The sequence below is a fragment of the Chenopodium album genome, chromosome 27 (assembly GCF_948465745.1).
Source record: "Chenopodium album chromosome 27, dcCheAlbu1.1, whole genome shotgun sequence".
Taxonomy (NCBI): Eukaryota; Viridiplantae; Streptophyta; class Magnoliopsida; order Caryophyllales; family Amaranthaceae; genus Chenopodium; species Chenopodium album.
This window is the reverse complement of record NC_137860.1, coordinates 25,692,318-25,708,927: the sequence shown is the minus strand read 5'-3', so window position 1 is coordinate 25,708,927 and position 16,610 is coordinate 25,692,318. Positions and strand designations below refer to the sequence as shown.

The following is a 16,610-nucleotide window of genomic DNA, read 5'->3' as shown; positions in this document are numbered from 1 at the left end:
ATGAGGGGAGTTTACGTGACACGTTGACGTTTTTATTAATGCCTTTTAATATATTAGTATAGATTGCTTGTAAGTTGTAATTAATGGCCGCCTTAAGATAGCGTTTTATGTTTTGCTGAGCTATTTCAATCCCTTCACTACCGTAAAAAATTGATTAATTATCTCAAAAATAATTATCATACAAATTACATATTTTATTATCACTTCAAGCCTAACGTTTTAATTTTCTCTTCATTTTTCAGAATTTTGTCATAGCAATAAGGGCATGTGCACATTTACTGAACTGAGCTGAATTGATTGGAGCGGAGCTGAGCTAAACTGAGCTGAACTGATTGGAGCTGAACTGAACTGAACTGAGCTGAAATGAATATTTTATAAGAGAAGGAAATTGGGAGCTGAACTGAATTGAACTGATCTAATTAGAGCTGAACTGAATTGAACTGAACTAATTAGAGCTGAACTGAATTGAACTGAACTAAAATTAAGTAAATGTGAACACGCCCTAAATCGCAAAACGAAAATTGAGGGCAGTATATTTCTTGAATTTGCTCATATACATATATATTTTTCACATCGTTACAGATTTATTGTATTGCTAAAGTATATATCATCGCGCATATATATATATATATATATATATATATATATATATATATATATATATATATATATATATATATATATATATATATATATATATATATATATTTTGTATATTTGTATTTCATCGTGTCAATTATACGTGGCAGTATATATCGCCAGTTATATGCTGCATGAATCAATCACATACGGAGTATAAGATTAAATTAAAATTTCACGATTATACCTTGTAGTATATATATGTAACCAGTTATATGGTGCATGAATCATAAGCTAACACATGCGAAATACTCCGCATAAGATTAAAACATCCCAAAATGAACTTTCATACAATTAGTAAACAACAAAGGAAGTTAAAATAAAAGGTGAAAAAAGTGATTCTAAAGTTGAGTGTCCCATCCTAGAAGAAGCTACAAATGTTGACACTAAATACATAATTAATCAATAATGGAATTGTGTTTGTTATGGAAGAATCTGAGTAATTAATTAGCTTAAAATACTCCATTAGATTTCGGTCGTCGTTAATTGCAGCGTTTAGCCCATATAAAGGGCCGTGGCTGCTACTTTATTTTCATGTTTATAGATACTATGATCTGTTGACTTGTTTTTGACTACTATTATTAAGGTTAATTACACTTTATTAAAGCTAAAGCATACATATTATCATACACTGTAAAGTTTGTACTATATCATTAGTGTAACAAGCATTATACCTTTCTTTTGGTACTATATAAATTCTAAACATAAACTGCTTTCTCCATCCATCTAATTACCACTGCAACAACATTTAGCAACAACAAAGAAAAATAACACTCAAATTAAACACTGTATCATTCCCTAGAAAAGTAAACACACAAACTAATTAAGTTTGGTACCACCAATTTTGATAAAATGTTTAAGCTAACATCCTCCCACAATGGAGAAGATCTCATAGCCCACCGATGCGAGTGGGTAAACGGGCCGGTAATTGTTGGAGCCGGGCCATCGGGTTTAGCCGTAGGGGCATGTCTAAAAGAGCAAGGGGTGCCCTTTGTAGTCCTAGATAGAGCTGATTGCATTGCTTCTCTTTGGCAAAAACGTACATATGATAGGGTTAAACTACACCTTCCTAAGAATTTTTGTCAATTACCCAAAATGCCCTTTCCTGAGTCTTACCCAGAGTACCCTACCAAGAGCCAGTTTATTACCTACCTTGAGTCCTACGCAAAGCACTTCGAAATCGACCCCAAATTTAACACGAGCGTTCAGTCTGCCAGGTATGACAACACGTTCGGGCTTTGGCGGGTCAAGACTACGGGCCATGCTGAGGGTCCAGATGGGCCCGAGGTTGAGTACTTGTGCCGATGGCTCGTGGTGGCCACCGGAGAAAATGCTGAGTGTGTGGTCCCCGACATCGACGGGCTAGCCCACTTTGGCGGGAAGGTGATCCACTCGAGCGAGTATAAGACAGGCGAATCGTTTCGTGGCCAAAAGGTACTAGTAGTCGGGTGCGGAAACTCGGGCATGGAAGTCTCCCTAGACCTCTCGAACCATGATGCAAAACCTTCTATGGTCTGCCGTAACTCGGTAAGTAAAAGCTAACTTTTCGACCACCACCATGTTCCATATTACTAATAGCATAAACATTTCGGTGTAAAAGCTAACATTTCCACTACAAAAGTACCATGATAATTAAAGTAACTAAAGATGCATATAAATTATAAATAAGTACTCTATATAATGTATAATACTTCCTCCACCAAAAAATTGCAACACTTTTTATCAAAAATATGATAATTTTTTAGATAAGTGTTGCAATTATTTTTGAAATTAAGAAGTATATAACATTCATTTATATAAATAAAAACTCAAAGTAGTGATACGTCAATTTTTAGTTAAATATTTTGCCTCCTAACTTTAAACTCCTTATTTTTTTTATTAATTTTTCTAATAAGTTATACACACTTTATTGTATCAGATTCATATCCTTCCTAGGGAAATTATGAGAAAATCGACATTCGAGGTCGCAATGTTTCTAATGAGATGGATTCCTCTATGGTTGGTAGACAAAATTTTGATATTTTTTGCCTGGCTTATACTTGGTAACGTGGAGAAGTACGGGCTCAAAAGGCCTAAAACCGGACCACTTGAGCTAAAGAACGAGCATGGAAAGAGCCCTGTGTTAGACATAGGTGCCTTGGCTAAAATTCGATCCGGGGGTATCAAAGTAGTGCCTGGAATCAAGAGTTTCTACGCAAACAGCGTCGAGCTTGTTAATGGTGTTGCAATGGAGGTTGATTCTGTAATTCTTGCTACAGGGTATCATAGCAATGTTCCTTCTTGGCTTCAGGTTAGTTAGACGTTATACTTTATCCATTCTATTTCATTTGACCTAGCTATTTTGACTTTACATCGTCTACACACTGTTCTTTGACCATTAGATGTAATTTATACATCAGAAAAATATACACATATAAGATGTCCATAAATAATAATATGCCTGTATTCCAAACATACAGTTAATTCTATCATAATTCAAACAACTTTTTGTACTTTTCAATTATTAATCCCCTTGCACATCCATAAATTTCCGTGTTATTAAATACGTTTTAACAACCGTTCCCATAATACACATATTTAGTTAAGCAGAGAGTATTAATTACTTCATCATAATTTTTTAGTTTTTTTTCTTCTTTGAGTTGTGATAAGTTGATTAATTTACTAACCAAAGTTACTAAAAATTTGGATGACAGGATGGTGAATTCTTTAATAAGAATGGAATGCCAAAATCTCCATTTCCAAATGCATGGAAAGGAAAGAGTGGACTTTATGCAGTTGGATTTACAAGGAGAGGGCTTGCTGGTGCTTCTTTGGATGCCGTAAAAATTGCAGAAGATATATGCAAAGTTTGGAAAAAAGAAACTAAGCAAAAGAAACTAAATGCACCTCGATTTAGGAGGTCTTTCACTACATGATTTTAATGTATAATGAGTATGTAATTACATGCATTATTTTTTTTATTTATTATTAATTTTATTATAAAGGTTTAACAAAATAACATATGAATAGAAAAGCATTATTATTGTAATTGTTGATCCGCTTCTGCTTAAATTTGGTGAACTCCCAGTTATTTATCCGCCTTGTGAATACTACAGTGTTGAAAGGATGCCCCTAATAGTTTATTCAATGAGCCAAAAGTAATTGATGTCACCTTGACCATCAACCCTAATAAGAAGACTAATTTAAATAAATTATAAAAGTGAGTAAAATATGTTGTTGATTGAAAATCCGAATCCAAAGCCGAATGTAATGCATAGACAAGGTAAGGCTTTAGAATGTAAAGCCAACGCGCATAATTGTCCATAATTACTACATGCCACCACCAATAATTTTCCAATCGTTAGCATTATCAAGACACCAACCCATCTCTGCTTTATGTGCATCTTCTCTAAACCACGGACCGTCCATTTGAATAGTAACTAGAACAGTTATAAATGAAAATTTACTTAATTGCACTGCATAAAACCTAAGCATGGTTAAACTGTCATGAATGATGTTGGAACTTGGAAGAAGGGGAGCATCTTGTAGTAGGACCGTCATTTATAAAAAGTGCATGTTATGTGTTTCATGAGTCTCCAACACCGGTTGGTTGATTGGTTTAGTAAATGGTAGTCAGCTCTAAAACCTTGTTATTCCTAAATAACCACAGGCTCCAAAGAGTACCAATAAATTATTATATTGAAGGTACTAATGCGGGGACTGGACTTAAAATCTAATCCTGACTAATAAAAGGCCTTTTCCTACGCCTTGGGATGTTCTCTTGCTTTTGGTGCGCTTTGCATACGGTTTTGTAAGTGGTTTTGAAAAGAGATGTCACGTACTATAATATTTAATTATTGAGTATTACAAAAATCATAATATTGACTCCGTTTTTAAATTATAGCTTGTGATGGTCATCGAAATCAAGAGAAGGGCTCGGAAATAATGGTTGTCTAATTTCGATGGTTTGGTGTGCTATGCAAAGTCCTAGAATTGTCTGCATATAAACCTTTGTTGTAATGCTTTGAGGTGAACTTTGATTTAGCGATCGATTACGGAGCTTTGAATGTGACAATTTTAAATTAAGTAAAAAAATCATGCAAATTGGGTAGCTTTCACAAATAGAGATTGTTGAAGAGATGGATCAGGAGAGATGCCTAGTTACTATTACATCACGAGAGTAGTTGAATGGATGAATAGGAAATTTTGTTAGAAAGGTCCTTTTAATTAGTTGACTTTGTGGTAAAGTTTCTTATATAAAAAAGGTGTCAAATAAAGTCTTTTTATCACAGTAAGGTTATAAAAAGGGTCCTTTGACTGAATTCTGGTGATCGACCTTTTTTTCCGTCTAAATCAACCTTTAACAATCATTTTTTTTAAACTTTTTCCCCCTTTTCCTCCAACTCACCCTTATTTCTCAGCTCCCTTTCTCCTTTCTCTCTACGAACCCTAATTCTCAAACTTAAACCAAGTGGGAAAAGATATTTAAAAAATAAGGATTTTAAAAGTTTTTTTGGTCTAAAAAAAAGTCAATGAATAATATCTGGTCAAAAGACTGTATTTACAACCCAAGTGTGATAAAAGGACCTTATATGTCACATTTTATTATAAGGACCTTTGTCACAAATCGACAATATTATAAGGATCTTTGACTCTTTGTCACAAAATCGACCACTTAAAAGGATATTTCTAACAAATGATTATTTACAAAACACTACTACGTCTTCCGATTATTTTTTTAAAAAAAAAAAAAAAAAATGAAAGGCTGGATTGGTACATCCTACTCTAGCTTAAAATTTTCAATTATTGCTTGGCAAATGGCAATAAATGCCACTAGTAATTAGAGGTGTCAATTCGAATAACCGGATCGGATGGAGTTTGGGTCAAGTCTGTTCGGGTCGGATATGTTCGGATCAAAATTATCCTTTTAACTCGGATCGGGTCAAATTCGGGTCATGGTCTATCGAGTCCGGGTCGGATATGGGTCGGGTCAACTCCAGATCGGTTCACTTTCGGTTTGGATAAATTTGGATCGGGTTTAACCGGATGACTTCGGGTCTGAAGAATTTGGGTCGGGTTGATTTCGGTTCGGATGATTTCGGTTCGGTCAAATTTGGTTTGATTAAGATAAGGTTGATCCGTTGATTCATTAAATGGTCAGTTTTGATTTGATTCCTTTTTGTGTTTGGCTGGATTTTGGTCGAGCTGACCAAATTCATATCCAAATAAGGTTATTTTTAATCTAAAGATATTATTGAGTTTCTACCTTATTATTGGTTCAATATGATTATTAATTACGAAGCACGAAGTTTTAGTTTTCTCATTTGATCAAGTTATGTATAATTTTTATCTTAAGGGAAAATTGAGATTGAATAATTATCGAAAACTTATAATACCTATATAAGTGAGACCGAGCTAGTGATATATTGACGATTAATAGTTACATATGGTGATATATACAAAAAAGAATATCAATTTTTTAAGGTTATTACAAAGTTACAACTCATCATCAATTGTACAATCTTACGAGGTTATGAGTTCTGTACTATTAGTTTAGTTTATTACTAATTCAATTTGTATAAGATATTTGTTAGAGTTGTTAGAATTACTTTATTACTAATTCAATTTTTATATTAAAAACTTGACATTATACATATTGCTAGTTAATTGTTACAATGTACATTATTTTATTTGAGCATAAATTATTGCATATGTATGTAATTTGTATATAACCATACGATGTATAACGCCTATAATTCTAGGATAATGTACAATTGTAGAGGAAGTAGTAATGAAGGAATGTTATGTATTTGTAAATACATAACAATGATTAAAATATTCTAAAAACACATGGTAGAGAGATAAAAAGAAAAGGAGAGAGATAGGAAGAGAGAGCTCATTATGTGGACCCCACCTACTTTTTGATCAGATTGTCTCACGTGATGGGTTTGTAGTAAACTTAGCAGACTATTTCTTTGTAGTAAAAAAGTTAACTTATTAATAATTAGTAAATATATAGTATAAGAACTTGAATAAAAAGGTCAATAATCAATTATGGTCGGGTTAAATTCGGATCGGTAAAAATCAAATTGAGTTAAAATCGGGCCGGGTTAATATCAGTTCGGGTCAAAACAGATCGGATATGATCGGTTATTTGTCGGGTCAATTTCGGATCGGGTTGAGCTCAGGTCGGGTCAAATCGGTTCGGTTTGAGTTCAGGTCGGGTCAAATCGGATCCGGGTTGAGTTCAGGTCGGATCAAATCGGTGCCGGGTTAAGTTCAAATCGGGTCAAGTTCGGATTCGGGTTGAGTTCAGTTCGGTTACAGATCGGGTTTGGGTCTTGAATTTCTCGGATCAAATCAGATCGATTACAGTTCGAAACGGATAATTTTTTTCGGGTCGGTTCGGGTTTGACACCTCTACTAGTAATTGCAAATAACACTTCACATTTATCTTTTCTTGCTCTTACTTATCTTACTAGTTACTACACATGCAGTCTACGCATCTACACATAAGTAGAGAATGAAGAATACTTGCAACAAAATTGCTTATACTGCAATCCTTTTTCAGCTTCACGCCATAGCCATGCATGTGATGTCACATGCAAATATGCAAGGTCTTATTACGTCAATTTAATTAATACTTTCTCATGTATCGTGTACATATTCAGAAAAAAAATTACGTATCATAAAATGAGATAAAGTTTAATTAGGACTCTTTTTTTTTTTTTTTTTTTTTTTTTTTTTGAAACATAGTTTAATTAGGACTTTAATTAGCCACATTGTTTTCCACCTATAACAAAATAAACTTTTGGTCAATTACTCCATATCTTGGAGGAGTACACACAAGGGATTAATTGATTGATAACATAGTAAGATTATTTTTTATTTTTAATAATTATTTAGCTATTTTAGGAAAATATATACTTCGTGGAACTTTACCCTAATAATTGTTACAACTCACGCGATAATACATTATAAGTTTATAACATTATTTTCCGGCAAAAAATAAAGTTTACCATTGACTTCACCCGTTGACTTTTTTGTTGTTATAATCACGTAATTTATACTTTACTAAGAAGAATTCTTCTCACTATAATCTCTTTGCTAGCTTTATTAATAGATTAAATAAATACATAGTATATACTAATACTAAGGCCTGTTCACATTTACTTAATTTCAGTTCAGTTCAGTTCAATTCAGCTCCAATCAGTTCAGTTCAGTTCAATTCCAATCAGTTCAGTTCAGTTCAGTTCAGCTCTTAATTTCCCTCTCACATAAAATATTCATTTCAGCTCAATTCAGTTCAGTTCAGTTTCAATCAGTTCAGTTCAGTTCAGCTCCAATCAGTTCAGTTCAGCTCAATTCAGTAAATATGAACAGACCCTAAATATTTGTTTAATTGTTCACATTTATTGCTCGTTACTATATAATGCCATTAGCTATTGCAAACATTTCTTCATCATCCTCTTATAATTTCATTACGCTCATTCTTATATTATCTTATTACACAACCTTGCTATAAAAATGCCTTTACTACAAGCGTTTTCTAGCTTCACAATTACACCTACACATGCGATGTCACCGAAGCCTAGTTCCATCAATTTTGGTTGTGGCAAACCAATTTTTTCTAATATTTACCCTCTCTCATCATCCCAATCGTCCGATTTCAGCGTACGTTGTTACTCACCAAATCGTTCCTCACTTCATCAACAACATTTTCCAAATAAGTATGTTATTCTTATTTGTTTAACCTTTTACCTATTAGACAATTATTAGTGTTTAATTAATATCATTCTAAACACTCTTAATGTACTAATACATCATATTTTGTAATAATATTTATGATTATTGCCAGAAAGAATGGATTTCTAGAGATTGAACTCAAAGTACGTGATTACGAATTGGATCAATACGGTGTTGTTAACAATGCGGTCTACTCAATTTATTGTCAACTTGGTAAGTACTTCCATCTAGAGCTGTCAAAAACTGACCCAACTCGAGAATTCGACCTGAACTAGCAATGATCTAAACTCAACCTGTACTCGAACAATGGGGTGAAACTAGTGACCTGTAACCTAACCTGAACCTGACCTAACCTTAACCGAAAACCGATTTGATCCAATACTTTATGACCTACCGTCAACCAATTTAATCAGACTCGAAAAAAATCTGAACTCGAACTAGTACCCGACCCAATTAAAACATGTACCCGAGTCATGGAAGGTTTAATAAAATTTCATATACCTATTATTCAGCTTATATGCTGGTATAATTATGTAAACCCTCAGTCTAATTTAATAAAATTTTTGTTCAGCTTATATACCTTTTGTTCTCTAACACTCGTATATAGGTTTAATAAAATCTTGATGATGCTTGATCAAATTATGGAAGGCGTAATTATATAGTTTCACTTGACCACATCGATTTTTATTAGAATTGAATTTGAGCCAAAACCCGGCACAACACTAACCTGACCCGAATGTACCATCTTGTTAACCCATTTAAACCCGACTCAATACAACCCGAACCTGAATTTGAACCATATCTAATTTTAACTCGAATTGAACCCGATCTATATCAGAAAAGGCGAACGGTCCGTTATAACTTGAACTGAAATTGACCCGACCTAAACTTGATCTGAAACTAGATTAATCCGACATAACTTGATCCTGATTTATCCCGAGACCTAATTTGACCAGACCCAAACCCGACTTGAATACCCGAATTGTCAGCTCTACTTCCGTCATTCTTCTTTAGATCTTACATTTTGATGCTTATGATATGTAATGCATATCTTTAATAATCAACTTCAATTAGATATGAGTTAAAATATTTAAATCCTAATACTCCCATTATTTTAATAAATTCTAAACAATATGATCGGTTTATACTGGTTTATTTCTTCATATTATAAAATGGACACAATTGGAAATATATACTTCCTCCGTTTTTTTTACTTGCAACACACCTTTTAGGCACGCAGTTTTAGGAGATGATTAGTGAGGGTAAACGAGCGATTTTATCAATATAATTTTTACACGAAGATTAGATCGAATGGGGTTAAGTATCACTTGTAAAAATTATAATGAATAATTTATCCGTTTACATCACATAAACCCGACCTCAAAGTACGTGCCACAAGGCTGTGTTGCAAGTAAATAGAAACGGAGGAAGTATATAATTTTTAAAAATTGTAATCTAACATAAAAAAAGTATTTATTTTTCGAGAATCTTATACAAATTTTTATATGAGGTTGGCCACACTGTGTGGCTAAAATTACTTATTCAGTGGTAAGTCTGGTAACCCATGACCGAGTAACCCCTAACCAACCAAGTAACCCCTATTCGACCCAGTAATCCCTAACCGATTGAGTAATCCCGAAGTGATCGAGTCACCCATGAATAAGTGACCCCTTAATATAAGTAACCCTGTTCACACGGTATAGCCAGCCACACCGAAAATGAGCTAATAAAATAATACTTCCACCGTTTTTTTATTGCACCATATAAGTTGGACACAATAATTTTTGATAGTGGAAAAGAGGAAGAGAGAAAGGTAAAGATACAAAATTGTCCATGTGATGTAAATATAAACTAAAGAATAAATGTAAAAAAAAAATAGGGTATGTTGGGTATTTGCAGTGTAAACAGAGATATTTTTGTCTAAAGTTAATAGAAATGGTGCAATATTTGTAAAACTTCTATGTAAGACAGGTAATGAAACTAAAAAATTGTTAAATTAAAAAAAAATGTTGATAATACTAGATATTTTGTACCAAATTTTTTTTGGAGAAAAATATGTCAATTATGAAATAAGTAATTATTAAAATATTATGATAGTTATATTTCAAACGACTATTATAAAATTTTAATTTAAAAAAGGAAAATAATGATGCGGGTAGATAGACTATTGACATTTGCAATAGACAATCATTGACGTATCCATTGATGTTATATATATACAGCAATTCATGAGATTTCGGAAAGAGTTGGTTTCAGTGTTAATACAGACGAGAGCAGTAGTGTTGCTGCAATAGCGTTGTCAAAACTTTCCCTTACTTTTCTTGCACCTCTCAAGGTACGTATGCAATGCGTTACATCTTTTGTGGTGGCTTGTTTTATGGCTCAATGAAGATTTATCGATAATTACTTATTGAGGTATGTATGTGCTTATATTGCGTTATCCAGAGTGGAGACAAGTTTGTGCTCAAGGTGAAGGTGTCTAACTACTCGGCTGTTCGCGTATTCTTTGATCATTTTATCTATAAGCTACCAAATAATGAGGTTTAATTTCTTGCCCCTTAAGAATAAATGCATCCTTTTATCTTTCATATGGTATGTGCATGTTACAAATTAAATAACGTCCTATTAGAGTATATAACATATATCTGAGTCTCAACCATATACTGTTGTACTTGTAGTTGTTATCTACTTAACTAACAACTTCCATATAATTTTTTGTGTAACAGCCGGTCCTTGAAGCAAAATCAGTTGGTGTACTTCTTGACAAAAATTATCGTCCTGTTCGTATACCAACAGAGATAGAATCCAAGTTAAGACAATTTATTAAGTCTTTATGATGAATCAAGGAGGTTCGACGACCCTTATTAATCATACTATGTCTACTGCTTCCGAGCCATTGAATTGGTTTATTACCATTCAAAATCTCTGTGAAGAAGCAGTAGGATCGCTCGTCTAGCTGTCTAGGGCATGATCATGAGCAATATTGATCACGTATATTTGACAATTTGTGTGTTTTAGAATATTTAGTTTTGCGCAATTTGATTTGTTATAGTCATTAAGAGAATAGTTGAAATTAGTTAGAAATTGGTGTAAATAATAAAGTGTTGTAATTAATTTAAAATAGAGGAAGTGCAACTATTTTATTTTAATATGTTGTGTAAGCCAATGATGGCTATATATAAATAATTCAGATAATATATACACAGCTTAGTTCAATTCGTTTCACATTACAACTCTAATAAACTACTAGTAGTGATAGTTACTCTATGATTGTGGGATTGGGGTCTACGTCTACCATGCATGCATCTAGTAGTGCCGGAAAAAGGGTAGTTGAAGTTGTTGGTGGATCATTATGGCTAAGGTTAGCTAAGAGCTTGAACGTAGAAGTGGATAAGGGTTAGCTAAGAGCTTGAACGTAGAAGTGCTGGTCGTGGTGGTGGTCATGGTGAAGGGTGGTGGACGTGTCTTGGTGGGCATTGAACGGTTAAATTATGCAATTTGTTCTCTACAAATTTAATGTTACAAGTTTACATGTAAGCCATGAAGCTCAAATAAATCAATAGATCGATGGATGGTGTAGATGTTAGTTTGTTACAAGATGACGATTTCAAAAAACGTATAATGACCACGCCTCAATATGTGAGTAAAACAAAATACTGTTATTTTATTTCTATTATATTGCACGCAAGTAAAGCAATCAAAGCCTAAGCTTTCATAAACTATTTCTTCCACCTAAAGTAGCCAACTTGGTTTCCCACTCCAAAATTGAAGCGTAAGTGTTCAACTTACGTATAAATAAATAGATATAGTAAAATGAAATTTGGACAATAATATATCACATAGTTTTCCAACGTGGAACACTTAGCTCGTAACTGATTTGCTTTTACTATCTTAATTAAGTTACTTTATTTTATTAATATACGGCAATACCCAGAAATTTCCTTCTATATAAATTGGTTTAACGCGGAGTAATGCTTTCTAATTCTCCTATACCAAAATAAATGCCCACATCACGTACTTATCTTGTTGACCGTTTTTAAACCGTTGGAATCAATTATATCAGTACTTTAGTACAGATACACCGTATACCAATGAGTATTTTGTTCTCATTTTGATTATTGTTCTTTCATTTAATCATCAAATAAAAAACAAAAAACTAATCTTGAGGTAATTGAGGGTTAGTTGGGTATACGATGCATCCGGATGTATATATCAAATTCCACAATACATGTGAAGCATATTTTTCTTTCTTATGATAATATCCACTTAATATATTTCTTTTTCATTATCCACATCGTCCTTTTATTAAAATGATTAAATCACTTACTCGCTCACTCACTATATTTGCACTATAGTCCCTCTATTTTTAAGTGTCCTGATTTGACCAACAAATGACATTTGATAACACAGAACATTAAAAATTATATAGTAGATTTTTAAAAGGATTTTTTGTAAAGAACTACCTTTTATAATCCATTTTTTGCGAGAAACTACCTCAAAAACGAAATGTTGTAATTAACTACCTAATAAAATACAAAATGTTGTAATTGACTACCCTCCACCGGAAGTCAAGTTGACTTTATTTTCCCGGCGTTGACCTGGACACGTGAGGGTCACGTGACCTTTAAAAAAAAAACCCCCCTTTTTTCCCTTATTCTCCCTCCTCTTCCTTCGAAAACTTACTGTTGCTTCTCTCTCCTCATTACCAATTGCTCAACAACACTGATTAGACCTAAATTGCAGAAGCTCTGAGCAAAATTAATGGCGAATTCAACTTGGCATTGAATACTTAGCATCAATTAACCTTTTTTGGTAAGTTTGAACTTTGTTATTTCATTTTCAAGTAAAAAATACGCACTGTTCATCTCTTTCAAGATCTGACAAATTTTGTACCTTTGTTTCGTTTTCAATGGCAAAAGGCTCTGGTACACGCAAACGTGGAGGTGGTGAGGGGACCAGGTGGCAATTAATTCAAAAACCCAGGTATGGTGTTTACTTTATTTTGAATTTGATGATGTTTTCAATTGAAAATAAGGGCTGGTGCGATTTTTATACTTGTTTAATTTTGGGGGTTTGTGTACCATTAGTTTAATGATATGTATGGTTGTCTGATTAAGTGTTTAGTTGCATGGGGAAGATGAGTTATAGTGTGGTTGTATGTTAATTTTTTATGCTGAAATCTGGTTTAAAGTAGGATTATTTCTTTAATTGCAACATGTTTAATGGTCAAGATAATATATTCTATCTTTGGTATAGACTGATGGAAGGTCCAATTAACATTAGGTTGTATTATGGGGGTGTGTTTGTCACTAAGAAAAGGAGTAAGAAAACTAGTTATGAAAAGGGGGAGGATAATTACTATGGTCTTGCTTTGCATCCTGATGTTTATGAAGTTTGTTATTTTGAATTTGCTGATTGGATTAAAAACAAGCTGAAGTATGCAACTGTAGGACAATTGTGGTTTAGAATGAGAGGTTGTACTTTGTACAATGGGAGGAAGGAGATAAAAAGTGATAGAGATATCCCTGACTTTTTGGATTCCCCTGAGCCTGATGGTTAGTACAATTTATATGTTACTCATACTAACAATGCTGAGGGTGTTAATGAGGTAGGGGTTGACAGTGAGATGGATGAGTTGGGCGAGCAGGGTGAGGTGGAAAGTGGGGAACATGGGAATCTCATGCATAACATTGACTCACCAAATATGAGGGGCCTACCAAATAGTATTGAAAACCCTAGATCTGAACTAGATAACCACAACACCACTTCTAAGTTGCCTCTTTCTTCTACTTCAATTTTAACACTATCCAAAAAAAAGACACCAAGCTTAACTAAAACTAGAGTCAGATCTAAAACCTCTTGTAGATCAAAAAAAATGGGCAGAACTTTCTGTTGTGCACACCATAAGAGAAGAGGATGATGTGGTTGAGGAAACTGATGAGGATGATTCTGATGTTATATTAAGTGAGGGAGATTATGATGATGATAGTGATGATGATTTATTTGCTGATAATGTTGATGAGGGCTTAGATGAGTTGGTAAACAGGAGTTTAGGAGGGACATTGGTGATCAGTTCAGGTCAGGCAGAACAAGAAAGTGAGGCTCATAGGGAAGATATTTTGGTAGGTGATGATGTTGATTTGAATGAGTCAGATGAAGATGTTAGGAGCTTGGATGGCAGTGATGATGAGAAGGGATTCCATTACCCTGTGTTTAACCCATCAGTTGACTTTAAGGGAAAGATTAAGCTTGTTTTAGGACAAAAATTCCCTTCTGTTCATGTGTTTAGGAAGGCACTGAGGTACCATGCTGTTGAAAATCAGTACAACTACTACTTCCTACATAATGGTGCTAAGAGGGTGACTATGTACTGCAGAAATAGATGTGAGTGTGAATGGATAAAGTACAGATTTGTTCCTTGCACTTGTGAAGCTGTTAGAAAGTGCAGGTTTAGGATACATGGATCTAAGGTGAAAGGAGAGGAAACATTTCAGTTGAAAAGCCTTAATTTAGAGCATGTTTGTGGTAGGCAACATCAGAATAACAAAGTAACAGCAGAATACTTGGCTGAAAGATTCTTGGATGAGTGGAGGGATTCACCAAGTTGGAAACTGTCTGAATTCATGAAAAGGGCAAAAAGGGCAGAATACAGATGCTACAACTACTGTTACAGCCCAACCATCTTCATCAGTTGCATCAAGGAAGTCAATGCCTCCAAGAACAGCAACTACTGCAACTGTTGCAACAACTACAACAACTGCACCAAGAAAATCAGCTGCACCAAAAGGGAACCCAAAGCCAAAGAAGCACAAGAGTATGGTTGAAGTGCTCTCATCTCAAACAAGCACAGCAGCAAAACCATGATGCATTATGTATTTTTTAGATTCTGTATTTAGAACCAAGTCTTTTGAAACATTATCTTTTGGAAGATGTCCTGTCTTTTGTTCAATTTGGATTATATGTAAGATCCAATATTCTGTTCAAACTTGGATGCTTATTTTGGAGTGTTCATCAATGGTTTAAATCTCATCATTTACTTTCTAAATTTTCAGTGTGATGATATATTTACCACAACACAAATATCTAATTACGAATTAATCATTAGGATTAAACATTCCAACATACAGTGCATAGTACAATCCTAAACACTCTAGCTTACATATTAGGCTGCTAAAACACCTAAAAAACAGAGGCTGGAACAACCTAACTTAAGAGTTTCACCATAAGGAAACTCACTACAACAGATACAAAAACAACAAAAGCTAAATTTCCTCCAGCACTAAATTCACCAGAATTCTTCTTCTTCAACTTCAGTTTCATGTGCTCTGCTTCATCCATTAACCTCTTCTTTTCAGCTTCAAGACAGCATACTCTGTTCTTCAATACAGCAACCTCACCTTTCAGAATATGCTTTTCAGAAATTAGTTGATTGGTAATATCCCGTTGCCAATCAATTATCCCTTCATCCACCCAACGAAAGTATTTGCAACCCCTTCGATTAGTTTCGGGATTATAAAACTTACAAGCTTCAAACTTCCTTCCGGGGTTATCATGCGTCCACGATGTCACCCTCGCAATGGGAATTCCACACTTACACTTGCCGTTGGATGGTGAAGCCATTCACACCTACACTCACAAATCGCAAAAAAAATTTGAGTCAAACCTAAAACAAAGAACACAAAAATAATAGGATAAGCAATTCAAAAGGGTATTCCAGCATACACCATCAAAATCACACAAGCAGAACGATTTCTGGTTTAATTACCCAATTTGAGGAGGAAATTGATAAGAAGAAGGGAGATTCGAATTGAAATTAGGGATTTGGGGATGAAATGAGGGGAATTCGTGAACTGGGAGGAGAATAAGGGAAAAAAGGAGGGTTTTTTTTTTTAAAGGTCACGTGACCCTCACGTGTCCAGGTCAACGCCGGGAAAATAAAGTCAAACTTGACTTTCCGTGGAGGGTAGTCAATTACAACATTTTGTATTTTATTAGGTAGTTAATTACAACATTTCGTTTTTGAGGTAGTTTCTCGCAAAAAATGGATTATAAAAGGTAGTTTTTTACAAAAAATCCTTTTTAAAATTAATTGATATGCGAAAATAATACATTATACGATTCTAACAAGTATTAATATAACCATATATAATCTTATGTACAAAGCACAAACATTAGTCAAAGTAATGTATGTGAATAGTGTAAAAACCATCAAAGTGGGACATATATTTTAGAACGGAAGGAAAAAT

At 33.9% G+C, this 16,610-nt stretch overlaps 1 protein-coding gene and 1 pseudogene across 1 annotated transcript; both read left to right on the top strand.

The window, feature by feature from the left end:
• The first annotated feature begins 1,491 nt into the window (after positions 1-1,491).
• LOC145619849 (putative indole-3-pyruvate monooxygenase YUCCA5 pseudogene) lies at positions 1,492-3,554 on the top strand (annotated as a pseudogene).
• Positions 3,555-8,145: 4,591 nt separating this feature from the next.
• LOC145619848 (acyl-acyl carrier protein thioesterase ATL3, chloroplastic-like) lies at positions 8,146-11,201 on the top strand. The gene is made up of 5 exons (XM_081674541.1): positions 8,146-8,348; positions 8,477-8,577; positions 10,587-10,699; positions 10,810-10,905; positions 11,091-11,201. Exons 1-5 carry the CDS (start codon positions 8,146-8,148, stop codon positions 11,199-11,201), a joined length of 624 nt encoding a protein of 207 aa, XP_081530667.1.
• Positions 11,202-16,610: the final 5,409 nt, after the last annotated feature.

Excerpts from the sequence above, each read along its gene's own strand:
- LOC145619848 (XM_081674541.1), top strand. The coding sequence starts at position 8,146 with ATGCCTTTACTACAAGCGTTTTCTAGCTTCACAATTACACCTACACAT. Across the intron at positions 8,349-8,476 it reads CAACAACATTTTCCAAATAA|AAAGAATGGATTTCTAGAGA; the intron begins GTATGTTATTCT and ends GATTATTGCCAG. Across the intron at positions 10,906-11,090 it reads ATAAGCTACCAAATAATGAG|CCGGTCCTTGAAGCAAAATC; the intron begins GTTTAATTTCTT and ends TTTGTGTAACAG.